The sequence below is a fragment of the Trichosurus vulpecula genome, chromosome 4 (assembly GCF_011100635.1).
Source record: "Trichosurus vulpecula isolate mTriVul1 chromosome 4, mTriVul1.pri, whole genome shotgun sequence".
Lineage (NCBI taxonomy): Eukaryota > Metazoa > Chordata > Mammalia > Diprotodontia > Phalangeridae > Trichosurus > Trichosurus vulpecula.
This window is the reverse complement of record NC_050576.1, coordinates 260871147-260885937: the sequence shown is the minus strand read 5'-3', so window position 1 is coordinate 260885937 and position 14791 is coordinate 260871147. Positions and strand designations below refer to the sequence as shown.

The 14791-nt window shown below is 43.2% G+C and overlaps 1 protein-coding gene across 1 annotated transcript in view; it reads left to right on the top strand.

Annotated features, from left to right (window-relative positions):
* The first annotated feature begins 485 nt into the window (after positions 1-485).
* The window catches only part of GYG1 (glycogenin 1), a 42687-nt gene continuing 28381 nt past the window's right edge, over positions 486-14791 (top strand). Inside the window, exons 1-4 of the mRNA XM_036757856.1 lie at positions 486-631; positions 4847-4982; positions 8056-8230; positions 8511-8673. Of these exons, the coding sequence (XP_036613751.1) occupies positions 625-631; positions 4847-4982; positions 8056-8230; positions 8511-8673 (481 nt within the window). The 5' untranslated portion in view covers positions 486-624. The remainder of the gene's footprint in view (positions 632-4846; positions 4983-8055; positions 8231-8510; positions 8674-14791) is intronic.

Below are 14791 nucleotides of genomic sequence, written 5' to 3'. Positions count from 1 at the left end.
GTGATGGGAAGGAGGGATTCCCTGGAAAACGGGAATCCTCTGGGGTTGTGTTCCAAAATTCAGCGGGTATATCCTGACCCCCTGGCCCAAGAAGTTCTCCATAATCCTACTAGTGAAAGGGAAGCAACTGCAGCTCAGCTGAAAGGAAGTAATGAGCCAGTGCTCTGCCTACCCTCCCGCTTCCTGACCCAGAGGCAGACTTGCTCAAGTTCGAGACGCCCGGTTTCCCCACCTGGAAAGTGGGGGAGGGGGTGGATGAGTGGGAGGACCCTTGTTGGCAGCGGGCAAGGAGCAGTTCTCACCTAGTCCAGGGGACTGCACGCACGGGTCATTTGACCCGCTCTGCACAAAGGAGACTCAGGGAGACATTTTGGCCAAGCCCCACCAGAGCTGGCCGCTGCGGTCAGCTGCAGCAGCCCAACAGGCGACCCACGGGCAGGAAGGATGCAGAGCTGAAAGCCAGCGTACGTGCTCCACGTGACCGTGTCGTATAAGACCTAGCTGCCGGGTCCGCTCTCTTCCAGCTGCTTCTCTCGGGTGCCCCCTCGCCCCGGCGCTTGGGCTCTCTGCGCTCAAGAGCTACCGAGTCATTGCCTCCCCAGCAACCTCGACTCCGCCGGCACCATGACAGGTAGGTCCTCGGCCAGCCCGGGAGGGGCTCAGGGGGCCTCCTGGGGTCTGTCCGTGCGCCCCGGGCGCTTGGCCGTGCAGTGAAGCTACTTGGTCTCCTCCAGCTCTCTGTCCTTCCTTCCTTCTTCCTTCTCTCTCTGCTCTCCTTCCCGGCCTTTCGTTTTCTGTTTCGCTCTCCGGGGGGCGTTGCTTTTGGGTGGGCTTGTGGGGAGCGCGATAGACCCGAACGCTGGTTGGAGGGGGTGGTGGTGGAGAAACTTGGGGGTCCGTGAGGATCCCCACCCCCAGCTGTTCTGTGTCACCCTCCCTCCTCGGGACGGCCTGAGAAGGTGGAGGCTCCCTAGGCTGGTTTTGCCATGTTCCTAGCCAGGTGTCAGCGCACCTTGGAGATCCTGTTCCCTACCCCTAGCTGGGGTTGGCCTCCCTCCCTCCTCTGCGGGATCACCTCTTTGCCGGTCGCTTTCTCCTGTGCGTCCTCACCCCCCTTCCTTTTTAATGGACTGACAGCTGCAGCAGCTGCTGCTGGGGTGGGGTGGGGGTGGGGAGGAACCTCGGCCCCCACCCCGGACCTTCTCTCCTCCGGCTCGCGACTCGGACACTGCGGAATCCCCCGAAGCCTCTTCCCTCTCCCCACCGGGGCCCTCGGGAAGGAACGAAACTAGTTGCTCCGCTGGGAGGAGGCCACGGGTGCGGTTCTACCCGGCAGGCTAGGCATTGATTGCATCTCCCTTGGCCCGAGCCTATTTTTAGGCCGGCCCTGCAGGGCTGCGGGGAGCCGGGGCAGCCCGCGCGGGCACGAGGTGTCTGGCAGCCAGTCTGCCCACCAGGAGCCGGTCCCAGTCCCTGGGACTCCCGCTGACCTGACTCGATTCCAGACACTCTTGCTTTTTGGAAGCCCACTTGTTGCAAATAAGGCCCGGCAAGATGCTGCGTCTGCTCTGAGATGGGTGTTCAAGGACAAGCTGGGTGATTGGGGAAAACGCAGCAGATATGAACTACCATCCAGTTCTGCTCCTGAACAGGAGCTGTAATAAATGTGACCGTACAGCTACTCTCTGTGAAGGCGGAAACCTCCGCCCACACCGCCGGGGCTCTTCGTCAGTGGTCCATTAACTGGTTCTAAAAAATATATTTTAATAACAGTGTTTCATATAGTTGGTTTCCTAGTTATAATCCTATAGTTGTAATACTGTGCATTTTATCCGTTTAAAAACATTACCCCGAGAAGGGGTCCATAAGCTTCACCGCACCGCCGACAGGTCGGTTATACACGGAAAGGTCAAGAACCCCTGTCGCACAGCAATTACATTTCCTCTCCAGAGCCTATCCTGAACAAAATTAGAGTCTGGAGTCTTCATTCGGAATCCTGGCTCTGCTATTTGTTTGTGTAACCACACACAAGTCAGTTGATTTGCCTAGGCCTCAGCAAAATGGGAGCATCGGACTCAATGATCTTTCAAGTCCCTCGTAGGTCTAAATCCTATGATCAATCAACCCCCATCTTTCCCATCACACTTGGGGCCAGAAATCTCTATAAGCTTTAGGTCCTTTGTCCTCACTCTTCCTGGTTATCCCTACTCTGATCTTTGAATCACATTTTCTTAGTGACTTTTCTGTATCATTCTTTTGAATAGTTGAACATAACAGATGAACAAGTCTTGTATCCTAGAATGTTACACCTCTCCTAGGAACTACACAGCACTTAACTGTTGGATATTTTGAAGGGTCATTTAACAATAGAGACTAGTATAGGGCTCCTATTAAGAGGCCAGCCGGTCCCCTAAATTCCGGGATTCACTCCCTGGGACCACCAATAGGCTCATAAGATTTGTAGCTGAAAAGGGATCTGAAAAGGCCATGTAATCCAGCCTCTTCATTTTGCAGATCTTGCAGCTGAATGAGACCAAGAGAAGACTGTTCTCAAAGATACTTTGGTGTTCTTTGAGAACAAGGATTGACAATTCCAGGAAGATTGGGAAGTGGGAAGGGGAGAACAGTGCATAACTCAAGGATTTTTAAAACTAGAACTGTGATTTCACCAGCAGCAGAATTCTCTACAGGTGCAGATCCTTAATGCCCCTCAGATGTAGTCTTTGAGAGTTACCTGGACGCACTGGCAGAGTGACTGGCCCAGAGTCATACAACCTGTGTGTATCTGAGGCAGGGTTTTGAATCCTGTCTGCCTTTGAGGTCAGCTGTCTAACAAGTATTCTACTCTATCTCTCATGGATCTGGGGACAGAACAATGACAAAGCACTAGCACTTATCTTTTTCTGGCTGTAAGTAAGAGAGATAAAGATAGTTGAATAATAACCATCTAATTCCAGCCTTTCATTTTACAGACAAGGAAACTGAAGCCCACAGAGTTAGGTGATTTGGCCAAGGCTGCAAGCATCAGAGCTAAGATCTGAATCTAGCTCCTGACTTCTAATTCAACAGACTTTCCATTAGCCCCTTTCTCCCTTCCTTGATAATGTGCTCAGTGACATGACGTTCTTCCCCCCTTCTCCCTTTGGTCCAGCAGTATCTTAGCTTAACCACCTTCCTTCCCCTCCTTTCCATAGTTTCACAATTATCAACCCCCTGGTTGAAAATTTGTTAAAGGGATGTGAGGAAACCCAGGACTTCCTGACTCAACAAAGACCCAGGTTACCACTAGGGAGAGAGTGTCTAGTGCCAGTCAAAGCTAGGATACTTAAGTATCCTCTGTATGTTGTTTAAATACTGTAGGATGTTTATTAACTAGCTTTCTGCAGTTCTCTGACAGGCACTGGCCAGTGGTGACATGGTCCCAAGGGGCCCCAGGATATCAGGTGTAGTTAGCAGCCTAGTTGAACTCTGTCGCCAGTGGAAACCCTGATGGTCTCTGGCCTTTCACTACTACACCGAAGAAGTGGGGAAAACATTCCTTGGATGTTCTGGCTCCCATTTTAGCAGCTAAATAGATAGCAGCTTCCTACAATCTTTCCAAACTTACTAGGAATTTTGTGTTTGAGGCTGCATGTTTCGATAAAAAAAAATCAAGGGGTGGGATTTGCCCTTTAGGGTCATTTTTTAGGGGAGAATGGTTCGAATGTTTTGAGAATTGGTCAAACAAAATCAATTTGGGTGTGTTATAGGATCCTAGATTTAGACTTGGAAGAGGGACCTTAGCAGCCTAGGAAGAACAGCATAATGTGATCAACCAAGAAAACCTGAGCTCAAAATCTGCCTCACCCTAGTCAAAGTGTGAGCTGTACAGAGGAGGCAGCTGAAGCGCAGAGAGGTTAAGTGACTTGCTGTATAGTTTCTTGCAGAGTAACAGCCAAGGTTTGAACCTAGGTCTTTTGACTCCTGTTGCAGAGTATTTTTCCCTGTACACAGTTCATTCTGCTTATTTCTGAGTCTCTACACACCGTGATTTTCAGCACATGCCCATGCATTTAAACTAAAAGCTACAAATCAGATTAAAGGCTCAAGTACTATGCTCAGATCATCTAGATTCCTGTTGACAGTTGTGTTTAGACTTGGCTTTTCATCTGTCTGAAGCCACCTTGTTAGGGAAACTGAATGCACTTACTATGTGACCACTTCATTACTTTTAATTAATTTACAGATGTTGGCATTTCCCTGGGTGTTAAGCCAGTAGCATTTTTTCCCAAGGCTTTCTTGTGTGGTACAGATCAGGCATTAGAAGACCTGGGTTCAAATCTTAAATCTACCATTTTCCCTCTGTGTGACTTCGAACAAGGCATTAAATCTCCCTGGGCCTTCGTCTCTTCATCAATAAGATGGGAGAGAGTTACACTAAATGATAAGAATAGGTCTGATGATAAGAATAGGATATGATATTAAAAGAGGATACAAATGATGATAAAAATAGGAGTTAAACCTTAAGTTTAATATATATGTTTTCCTTATTTAGTTGCCCTACTAAGTGTGACCCAGGCTACTCTGCTAAGTGCTTATGGGCTCTTTGTCCAGAAGCAAATGTGATCTCAGATTCTCTGCTTTTGCTAAATAACATTAAAAGAAAAATGCTTGCCATCGGCAGCAGGGGATTTCCCCTCAATGTCTCCCTCCCAGAAAGTGTACTTGATCTTAGCCAACCGGCCAAGAGAAGACATAAGCAATAACCACACACCCTCCTTCAAAGGGAACAGACTGTTCTGTCTTGCTTTTTTCCCCTGTGATTCTGGGCTACTGTAATCAGTGTCATCTCTCTTTTTCTATTAAGATCAGTCTTTTGTGACTTTGTCAACAAATGACTCCTACGCCAGAGGAGCCTTGGTGCTCGGCTCCTCATTGAAACAACACAGAACGACAAAAAGGTTAACTGTGCTGATAACCCCACAGGTCTCCGAGTCTATGAGGTAAGACATTCCTTCTTTTTCAAATTGAATGGGTCCTGCTGTGAAATTTCAGATGTCAAACCCCTGCCAAGAGCGCCAGAAGAGAGGACATTCTGTAACCTACTGGCACCTCTGTTTCTGGGGGTCAGTAAGGTTTGATGCCAGAGAGGAGGCTTCCCACTGTGTAGTCTATTAAAAGAAAAGGTGCATAAGGAGCTAGCAGGACTGACCACGGCTGGAGCAGAGGGTGCTCGTTTGTTGGCTTGTTTTTGCTAATTATTAGGTGAACTGGAAAATGCTTCTTTCTCCCAACTTTGGGAATTGTTTTGATGTTTACTGCAGTGCAGATAATGGGGTGGACTGGAAAGAGCCTTGGAGCAGCAGCTCAGATGCCTCAGTTCTCATGCCAACTTAGCCGCTAATTAACTAACTGTATTGTCCTGAGCAAGTCATTAGCCCTCTGAATCTCTCTTTCTTCCTCTCTGAAGTGACATAGTTGGTTCACCTCTCCCAATGGATTTCTAAAATCCTTTCCAGCAAAGACACCCAGAATTTCATAATTGAAAGGAACTTCAGTGGCCCGTTACAAAATACCTGACAAATGATCATTTAGCCTTTACTTGAAGGGAGGAAATCCCTACCACCTGGTAGTAGTGAGGTCTAGGGGAGAGAGCCCTAACATTCCAGCAAGGAGCAGCAGAGAGGATCTGAGTTCAGATCCTGCCTCTGTCACTTACTCCCTGTCTGACCTTGAACAAGTTGCCTAACCAATCTGGGCCTCAGTTTCCTCATCTGTCAAGTGTAAAGGTTGGACTCAGTGCCAGCTCTATATCTATGATATGAGGATATCCTGAGACAGCCTGTTGTACTTGTGTGGAACTCTGGTTCTTAGAGTTATGCAGACCTGAAGCCTAAATTTTAAAAATTATTTTACTTATTTAATAATCAAATATATTTCTCTTCCTCCCCTCCTACCCCTTTGGAAAAGAGAAAAGGAAAAACAAGCCTCAATTTATCTCTTTGCTGCTCTCATTCACTGCCAGTTCTGCCCTCTGGAGCTAACTAGAAAAGGTCTAATCCCTCCTGTGGTGAGGCTTCACATATTTGGAAATAGATATCATGTCTACTCTGAGGCTTCTCTTTTAGTTTAGTTCGATGGACTTAATTCTTTTAATATTCTAGATATTGGGAGGCTTTTTTGGTTCAATTTTTGTATTTGGTCCTGGCCTGTGATTTTTTTTTTTTTAGTCATTGTTAGGAATGTCTGGTATGGAAACGCCTTCTACCACTGCAGATCAGCAATCCATCTGTAACTTACTTAGGCAACTAGCTGCCTGGGGTACTGAGAAGTCAAAAGACTTGCCCAAAGTCACACAGTTAGTAGGTGTGAGAGGTGGGACCATCCTTGGAATTCTTACTGATTTTCTGTTAGTGAGACATATGGTCACTTGTCCCTCTTGAGAACTTTATTAAACTTTCATTGGTTAAATGTCATAGTGAGATATGACCATATCCCAGACTTGCTATTCATTGATCAAAAGGAGTAATCCCTACAGCGCCTAGCATGGTGCTTGACAGAAACGTGACAAATGCTTGCTAAACTAAGCTGTGTAATTCTGAAACCAATGGCACCAGAAAATTTGACTAATACCTTGGCTTTGCTGACCTGAGATTTTTTGTGGTACACAGTTTCATATGTCTAACGTTCATGACTTCTAACTATTTTAGGGGGGAAATGTAATTCTATATAACTCATCTCCTAGAGAGTAAGTGAATGGTAGAAGGATCTCTGATTTCAGCAGTGGGAAAGTCCTGGTCTAAGTATCTCCTCTGTGATTTAGTAAGTTGGTCAAGAATTTATTTACTAAGTGTGTAGTGTGCATTCAGTGCTGGGGATAGATTCAGAGACAGTGATGGAACAGTCACTATCCTCAAAGAGCCTCCCAAAATAGAACATGGGCACAAGTAAGTGTATACAAAATGTAGGGATAAGGACTAGACATGATGTCATGGGTATAGGGAGCTCCCTTTAAGAAAACAGGTTAACAACTTCTTGGTAACATACTCTTTGAGAACTCATGGGACTTATCCAGGGTCACATGGCCAGTATGTGTCAAAGGAATGCTGGCTATCCTATACACACACATGAGTAATCTCGGGAAGAACATTAACAACTGGGAGGTGGAGTGTAAGGAGAGGCCTCAGGGAGGAGGTGATGAGCTGAGCTTAGAAGAGGTAAGGCTTCCTAGAGATTGAATATACTTTATATCAAGGTTTTTGTTCCCTTGTCTCTGATAAGCAAATTATCAAGCACTGTATTCTAAGGTAGTATAATGTTATTTAGAAGAAAGAAAACCAAATGTTTAGTAATACTCTGTAGAAGAATGGAAACCAAAAAACAAAAAGAGAGAGAGAGAGCATTTTATTGCAGGGAAATGCATGTTTGCAAAAAGTTAATAATCATTCTTGCCAGTGATTTCTTTGGTTTGTAAATCAGCATGATAACTAGTATACCAGAAATGAGAGTAATCCCTTGTTATATTGTCACCATCATAAAGCCAGATGTCAGAGGGGTGAGAGAAGAGAGAAACAGTGGCCACGTTTCTATTATAAATTTTCATAAAATAGTGATTGGGAAGAAACAAGAGTTACAGTGTGGCTGAGAGGCACAGTTTGTGCTACAGCATGATGGAATAGGTGGCATAATGGGGGAAAATTGATCAGAGTAACCAATTGATAGAAAAGGTATAGAAAATTTGTCACAATAAGCAATTGATAGGAAAGGCATAAGGCATAAGTAAGGGAAGTAGCAATCTTGTGTCATAGTGCGGTTACTAGTTCTGATTTTCTGCTTTTTAAAAGAGTGTTGAACTCTGTGAACTGAATTTTATTTTATTTTCGTTGAAGTTTTCATTTTATTTTTAATCTTAAAATTATTTTAAAATTTTAATCTTTTGTTCTTATATTAATTTTATTTTGAACATGTCCCTTTCCTATCTCCTTCCTACTTCATTCCTTATAAGAAAAGAAAGAAAAGGAGGGGGAAAAGCAATTTAGCAAAATTAACGCACCCAACTGGACTTTATTTTAACAGGAAAGTTTTAGAGAAGATTTTTGATGAAGTCATCATGGTTGACATTTTGGACAGCAGGGATTCAGCTCATCTAACCTTAATGAAGAGACCTGAACTGGGTGTCACATTAACCAAACTCCACTGCTGGTCACTAATTCAGTATTCAAAATGTGTGTTCATGGATGCAGATACTCTGGTGAGTCTAAGTGCCCATGATTACTAAAAAGACTATATATAGCAACTGAGACCTGGTAAATGTTCAGAGAAATGCAGCTAAGATTTGACAGGAAAGGATCATTAAAACATCAAATGTCAAAATAGAGGACAGAAGAGCATAACCAGGCCATCTTAAATCTGTCCCTGGGACTTCTGACTAGTGCAGCCTTGATGCTGTGGAAACTTAATGTGGGAGGATGGCAGGTGATGGATGGGACAGGGAAACTTTCTATCAATTCCCTGTTTTTCTTTTGAATTAGGTGCTGACAAATATTGATGAGCTTTTTGAGAGAGAAGAGCTATCAGCAGCACCAGACCCAGGGTGGCCTGACTGCTTCAATTCTGGAGTCTTTGTATACCAACCTTCCATTGAAACATATAATCAGCTGTTGCATATGGCTTCTGAACAAGGCAGCTTTGATGGTATGTATCCTGTTGGGTTGGGCATCTGATAAGGTAGCTTTATAGTACTCTAGGGGATGACTTAGTGATGAGATGAGAAGAGCAATCACATCTCAAATCTAGCTTACATCTTCTTATTGTGCAGATTATGTTGTCTACCCACCCATTTACTATAGAAACATCTTGGTTTTAGTTTGCTTGTTTAATTAGAGTCAAGAGAGCACAAGCTTGGTTTTGGATGGCTTTCATTACAGCTAAATTCAATCCAAATGCATTTTGATTCTTAAGGACTTGGATATCTCATTCCACAATGTAAACAGAGGCAGGCAGTCTTGATCAAGACATGCCTTTTCCAATATACAATGAACTTGAATTTCTGCAGAGGCTTGTCTTAGAGCTCTGATTCGCTACTCCTCAGGAACGATGATGATTACGTTGAAAGGTGTGTGTGTGTGTGTGTGTGTGTGTGTGTGTGTATCACTGTAGATACCCACAGAATGACACTCTTAGAGTGGAAGGAACCTTGAGATCAATCAGTCCAACAATTGTCTAAAGCCATCTTGGACAATTATTCCTTCATCTTCTGCCCTAGTGACATGACTTTACCACCACACAGGCACAATACCTTGACTTTAAAAAAGACTGTGTGTTTGCCATGAAAAAGGACAGGGACAAGAGCTAGGATTTCACTGGTATGAAAAAACTTCCAGGGGAGGAAGCTCCTACTCTCAATCAGGTCGGCACTTTCTCTGCAAATTAAATTCTTAGGAGCCTCCCCAGAGCCATGAGAGGTTATATCTTACCCAGGGTTGTAGAGCTAGGATGGATCAGACATCCACCTTGAACCCAGGCCTCTTCTTGGTCTTGAGGTTGGTTTTCTCTCTTCTCTACCCCATTACCTCTCATGAAAACTCAAAGAAAGCAAGTTTTGTAAATTGGCTTCCAACTTTTAAAGGTAGGGTTGAGAAGAAAATTAAAGGGCTACATGAATATTTTTCTGCCCATACCTTTCCTATTTTCAGTAAGCCTATGATTTGAATATAGTGTCTGTAGATCAATCTCTGTTACCAAATAGGAAAATGATTATGATGCCATCCAGTATTCTTAGCAGCTGTATGTCCAAAGGCTTTGCCCCTGGGTAGGATCTCCTATCCTTTTATTGGAGAATTTGGGCAGTGGAACCAATGGATAGGCTTCCTTTCTAGAGTTACCCAACCATGTCATCTGGATAAGCCTTTAACAATCATTAACAGTCACCACAGATGATACCAACATTTTGTTCTCTCTCCATAAAAATCCTTCCAGACAGTGATTCAAAGGTTTGCCTTAAAATGATGGTTGAAACACAAGCAAGTATGGTGTGACGCCAGAAAGGCTGAATTTAACTGCATCAAACAATTACTGTTAAACTCGGGCTCCTTCTCTTCCCTCTGCCCTCTCCTCCCATACCAGATTACTTTCTCTGTCTTGAAGACCTTATATCTGAGACTCTGCTATAATCAGAAGCACAGAATGCCAGACCTAGGGGAGATCTCGGAGGCTGGCAGGACCAATCCATACCTGCTGCAACATCCTCAACAAGGAGGAATCTAACCAACCTTTGCGTGAATACCTCCAATGGAAAAAAACCTACCACCTTCCATGGTGGCCCATTCTTTTTTGGGACAACTCTAATTGTCAGGAAATTTGCCTCTTTACAACTTCCACAATGCTCTTAGTGATGACCCTTCCCCAACCACCCCCTTTGGCCCCCAAATTCATCTGGTCTTGTCTTTGAACTATCTCTTGCATTTGAAAAATATATTCATCAAGCGCTGTGCCAAGTAGCAACTCATCCCAGAACTTGCCCCTGCTGCCCTGGCCTAGTCTTTTATTGGTTCCTGACTAGATTACTGCTGTTGCCAACAATGTACTGGAGGTTGATTGTTTTTCCTCTTCCTGACAAGAAGTTAATTGTGTTTTGCCTTTGCCTTTATGGAGCTAGATGTATATAGATCAATCAATGGAACTGTGGCAACCGGAACTAAGGAAATGCTACTAAGGAGTGTAACATTCTTACAGGGGTGATTGCATGGCCTCTTCTGAATCACTCCAATCCTATTTGATAGTAGGAATTCTGCAAAAGGAGCCAGGAGATCATTGAAGAATAGTCAGGGTCTGTTGCTGGAAACAAAATGGCTTTACAAAAGAATCAGATGACCAATTAAGATAACATGTTAAATGCTTTGCATTAGTTATCATTAATATGAACCATAGATCCTTAAAAGAAGACCCAAAAGAGAAAGACTTGGGGTTTTAACTGGGTATACTCAAAGAAGCCAGAGGCAGGGACAACTAGGGAAGGTGCTGGGGAAGCCCCTTGACTCCTCACTCTGGACACTATGGCTGAGATTAATATCCCTAAACTAGGGCATCCCATCAACCCTCTAACACTGGGGCTGAGTTGTTGTGTTTGTCCTTCGTTCTTGAAGAGGACCATGATATCAGGGAAATGATGACATGATTTGCAGTTGACTTTGATTTGAGTGAGGGAGGGCTGTGCAAGGTCACCAGCCTCACTTTGTCCTCCAGAGCTATCTGGATATTCACCAGGATGACTGGAGTTGGCCCAGGATGCAATGGGAGACTCTAGCTCTTAGACTTCCACAGCAGGGCTAGAAAGTGACAGCGAGGACATGACCAGAGATGTCATAGTCTTCAGGCAGTGGCAAGAAAGGGAGAGTCCGCAATAGCCTGTCAGCAAGAAGAGGCTGCCAGGATCTGATGCTCTCACTAGGGCTCCTGGATCCATGATTTGGGGCAACTCAGAAAATTCTAGGAGCAAGTCTGCTCACTCATCTTGGGATATCTGAGAAAAATTCTGAGATCGCAGCAGATCTGGGATCTGCAGATCTTCTATAAGTATAGGAGGAGCCCTGCTCAGAGATCCAGTTGGTTTTCCACCTAATGGTAGTAGGCAGGGAGATACCAATTGGCTAAGAGACTGGAATTTCCTAGGTTAGAAGACTGCAAATGTAGAAGTTTCTGGATATGTGAGGTTCCAGAGAGGGGAATCACCAGGCAAGAGTCAGGGGTATGACTAGGGAGTAGATGGAATACAGTACTGGAAAGGGAAAGATTGGACCAGAAAAACCAGAAGTTTTTCTCAGACTCTAAGTCATCAATAAATATTACAAACAGAATTGATTCAAGACAGCCAGCTTTGGGTACTTAAGAGAAGTATGTAAGAGAAGAATGTTCTAACAGTCTCTCTATTTGTGGAAATGTTTCCTTATTTTAAGTATAGGCTTAAAATTGACAACAAATATGGTTCTTAGAACTAGAGACTGTATGTATGAAACCAAGGGTTCCCAACTTTTTTCATTCCCCAAACCCTTCGGTTTTCAGCAAACCTTTCCATATCCTTTATTCATTATGAACGGAAATAAATTCTAGTGCTTACCATCTATCTGTACATAAAAAATAAAAGAGAGATTTATTAATTTTTCATAAACAAAACTTTATTTGGCATATAACAATATATTTTAGTATCATAAAGTTGGTAGCTCCCCAATGTACACTTTTTTTTCATGAGCATCATGACTTTTAGAAAAATTCAGTTAGATAATAGAATTATTTATCCCTAGGCCTCCTTGACAAGCTTCTTGTGCCCCAGGTTGGGAAGCCATGTCCTAAACTCCATATTAGATGAAGGTTAATCAGTATCACACAAGTTTTAAAGGCTGGCTGTCTTAAATCAATAATGTTTATAATATTTACTGACTTTTTATATAGAGCAAAGTTCCAGAACTTTCCAAGCCTTCGTAACCCTATGAAGTGTTTTCTCTATACAAGTGACTTATTATTACTTCAGGAAAGTGTGGGTTTTATGTTTGAGGAAAATAAGCTTCTGGGTTATTAAGTCAAGTCATTTCCTGAATATGTAATAGCATTGTTCTGCCTGGAATTTTTAAATTGGCATAAAGCCCTTACCCTTTAGGTATAGTGCTTCAGGCAGGGAGGAAGAAGACTTTGAAAGCCCTCTTGTAATACTTTGTTTCTGTTTCATAAAGAGGCCTGGCTTACATTGCCCATAGTTGGTTTTCTTGTTTTATTTTGTTTTGAGCTGCATTATTATTAGATTCCTCTACCAAAGCTCTGATCCCTGAGTCTGGGAGGGATTGAGGTAGTCCTGGGTTTAAAGTCTATATGTGTGGAGCCTGACATCTGGCAGGATCTGCCAGGCTGAAAATATGGGCCCAGTTAAGGACTTTGGTGTCCGTTATCTATGGACCAGCCTAGCTAAGTGAGCACAGTCTTGGCCACCAAGCGCTGAGTTATTTGTGGGCGCGTTAGTTAACTCTTGGGATGGATCATCTTCATGAGCTTTAAGAGGTGCTCAACCAAGGTGGTACATGGCCTTGGGCTCACGTCAAAGATCACTTGATGGAACTGGGCATGGTTAGCGAAGAGAAGACTCAAGAGGGACATGAGAGCTGCATTCAAACATTGGAAAGACCAACATTTGGAAGGCAGAATAGGCTTGTTATGTTTGGCTCCAGAGGGAAGAGCTGGGAACAATGAATAACTTTTTAAAGATGAAAGTTTGGGGTTAATATCAAGGGGAAAGAAAACCCCCTGAGTAGGTAGAAGAGGGAGTTCTTTTTCCATTACATATTAGGCTCATTGGCCGTGCGGTCCCTTCCAATTTGAAAATTTTTGTGACCTCTTGAGCCCCCAGCGGTGTTGCCTCTTTATCAGTGGAAGGACTGCAGACATTAGTGAAACCAGGAATTCTCAGTTATTTTCTTAAATTTTTATTTTTAGAAGTAAAAGGAACTGTTGTAGTTATTTGTGGGTCCTGCCCCCTTCTGTGAAGTTAACTTTCTCTATACTGAGACATCATTATATCCTTTCATTTGATCCATCATTTATAAGCATTTCTCTTACCTGTCAACCAAGACTATAAGCCATTTCCCAATAACTACATTAGTCTTTTTATGGAACTCAGGTAAAGAATTATATCACTATTTATCTATTGTTAGCCTGGGATGTTGGTTCCTTGCCACAACCCCACAGTAAATTTGGGGTTTTTTTAAATAAAATTTCATTTTTTTCCCCAAATTACATGTTTAAAACAATTTTTAAAACATTTTTTAACTTTTGAATTCCAAATTCTATCCTTCCCTCCCCCCTGAACTCTCCCCTACCTGAGACAGTAAGCAATCTGATGTAGTTTATACATGTGCAATCATGTAAAACATTTCTATATTAGTCATTTTTTACAAGGAGAGAAAGAAGGAGAGAAAGAGAAAAAAGGAAGGAAGGAAGGGAAAGAAGGAAGGAAGAAAGAGGAAGGAAGGAAGAAAGAAAAAAGGGAGGTAGGAAGGAAGAGAAAGGAAGAAAGAAAAAAGAGAGGAAGGAAGGAAGGAAGATAGCATTCTTCAGTTTGTATTCAGATAGTATCAGTTCTTTCCCTGGAGGTGGATGGCATGTTTCATCATGTATCTTTTGGGAATGTCTTGTATCCTTGTATTGTTGAGAACAGCTAAGTCATTCAGTTCTTCAACGTACAATATTGCTGTTACCCCACAGTAAACCCATAAGCAGTAGCCTTATCTCCAAACTTTTTTTTTTTAATTTGGACTGGAATTCAAAGAGAAGACTGATTTGTAAGTGAGTATGTATGTCATGACACAAACAGCTTGTCCCCTTTGGTGAGCCTCTTGAATTCATTGAACAAATGAAGTTTTCACCTGGTGTCTGTTGATACTCCTCAGAGGTTGGTGACAGCCAAGCATTTGCAGCTAACTCATTTATAACATCTCTAATGCAAAGGAATGTAGTGAGCCCTGTTACAGCCTTCACTTCACTGCCGTGGTGTTTTGTCAGACTAGTGATCTGGATATAGTACAAGAAGTTGAGTGTCTGACTTGTTTGGTGGTAGGATTTTTTTCCTCCCAGCAAAAATTTAATTGGGTAAAATTGAAAGTAGTAAATTCTTGAACATCTCTCCTGGTTCTCCTTAATGCTGATATGTTCCCTCTACTGATTAGCTCCAAGTTATCCTGTATGTACTTGTTTGCACATAGTTGTTTGCATGTTGTTTAGATTGGGAGCCCCTTGGGAGCAGGGGTTGTCTTGCCTTTCTTTGTATCCC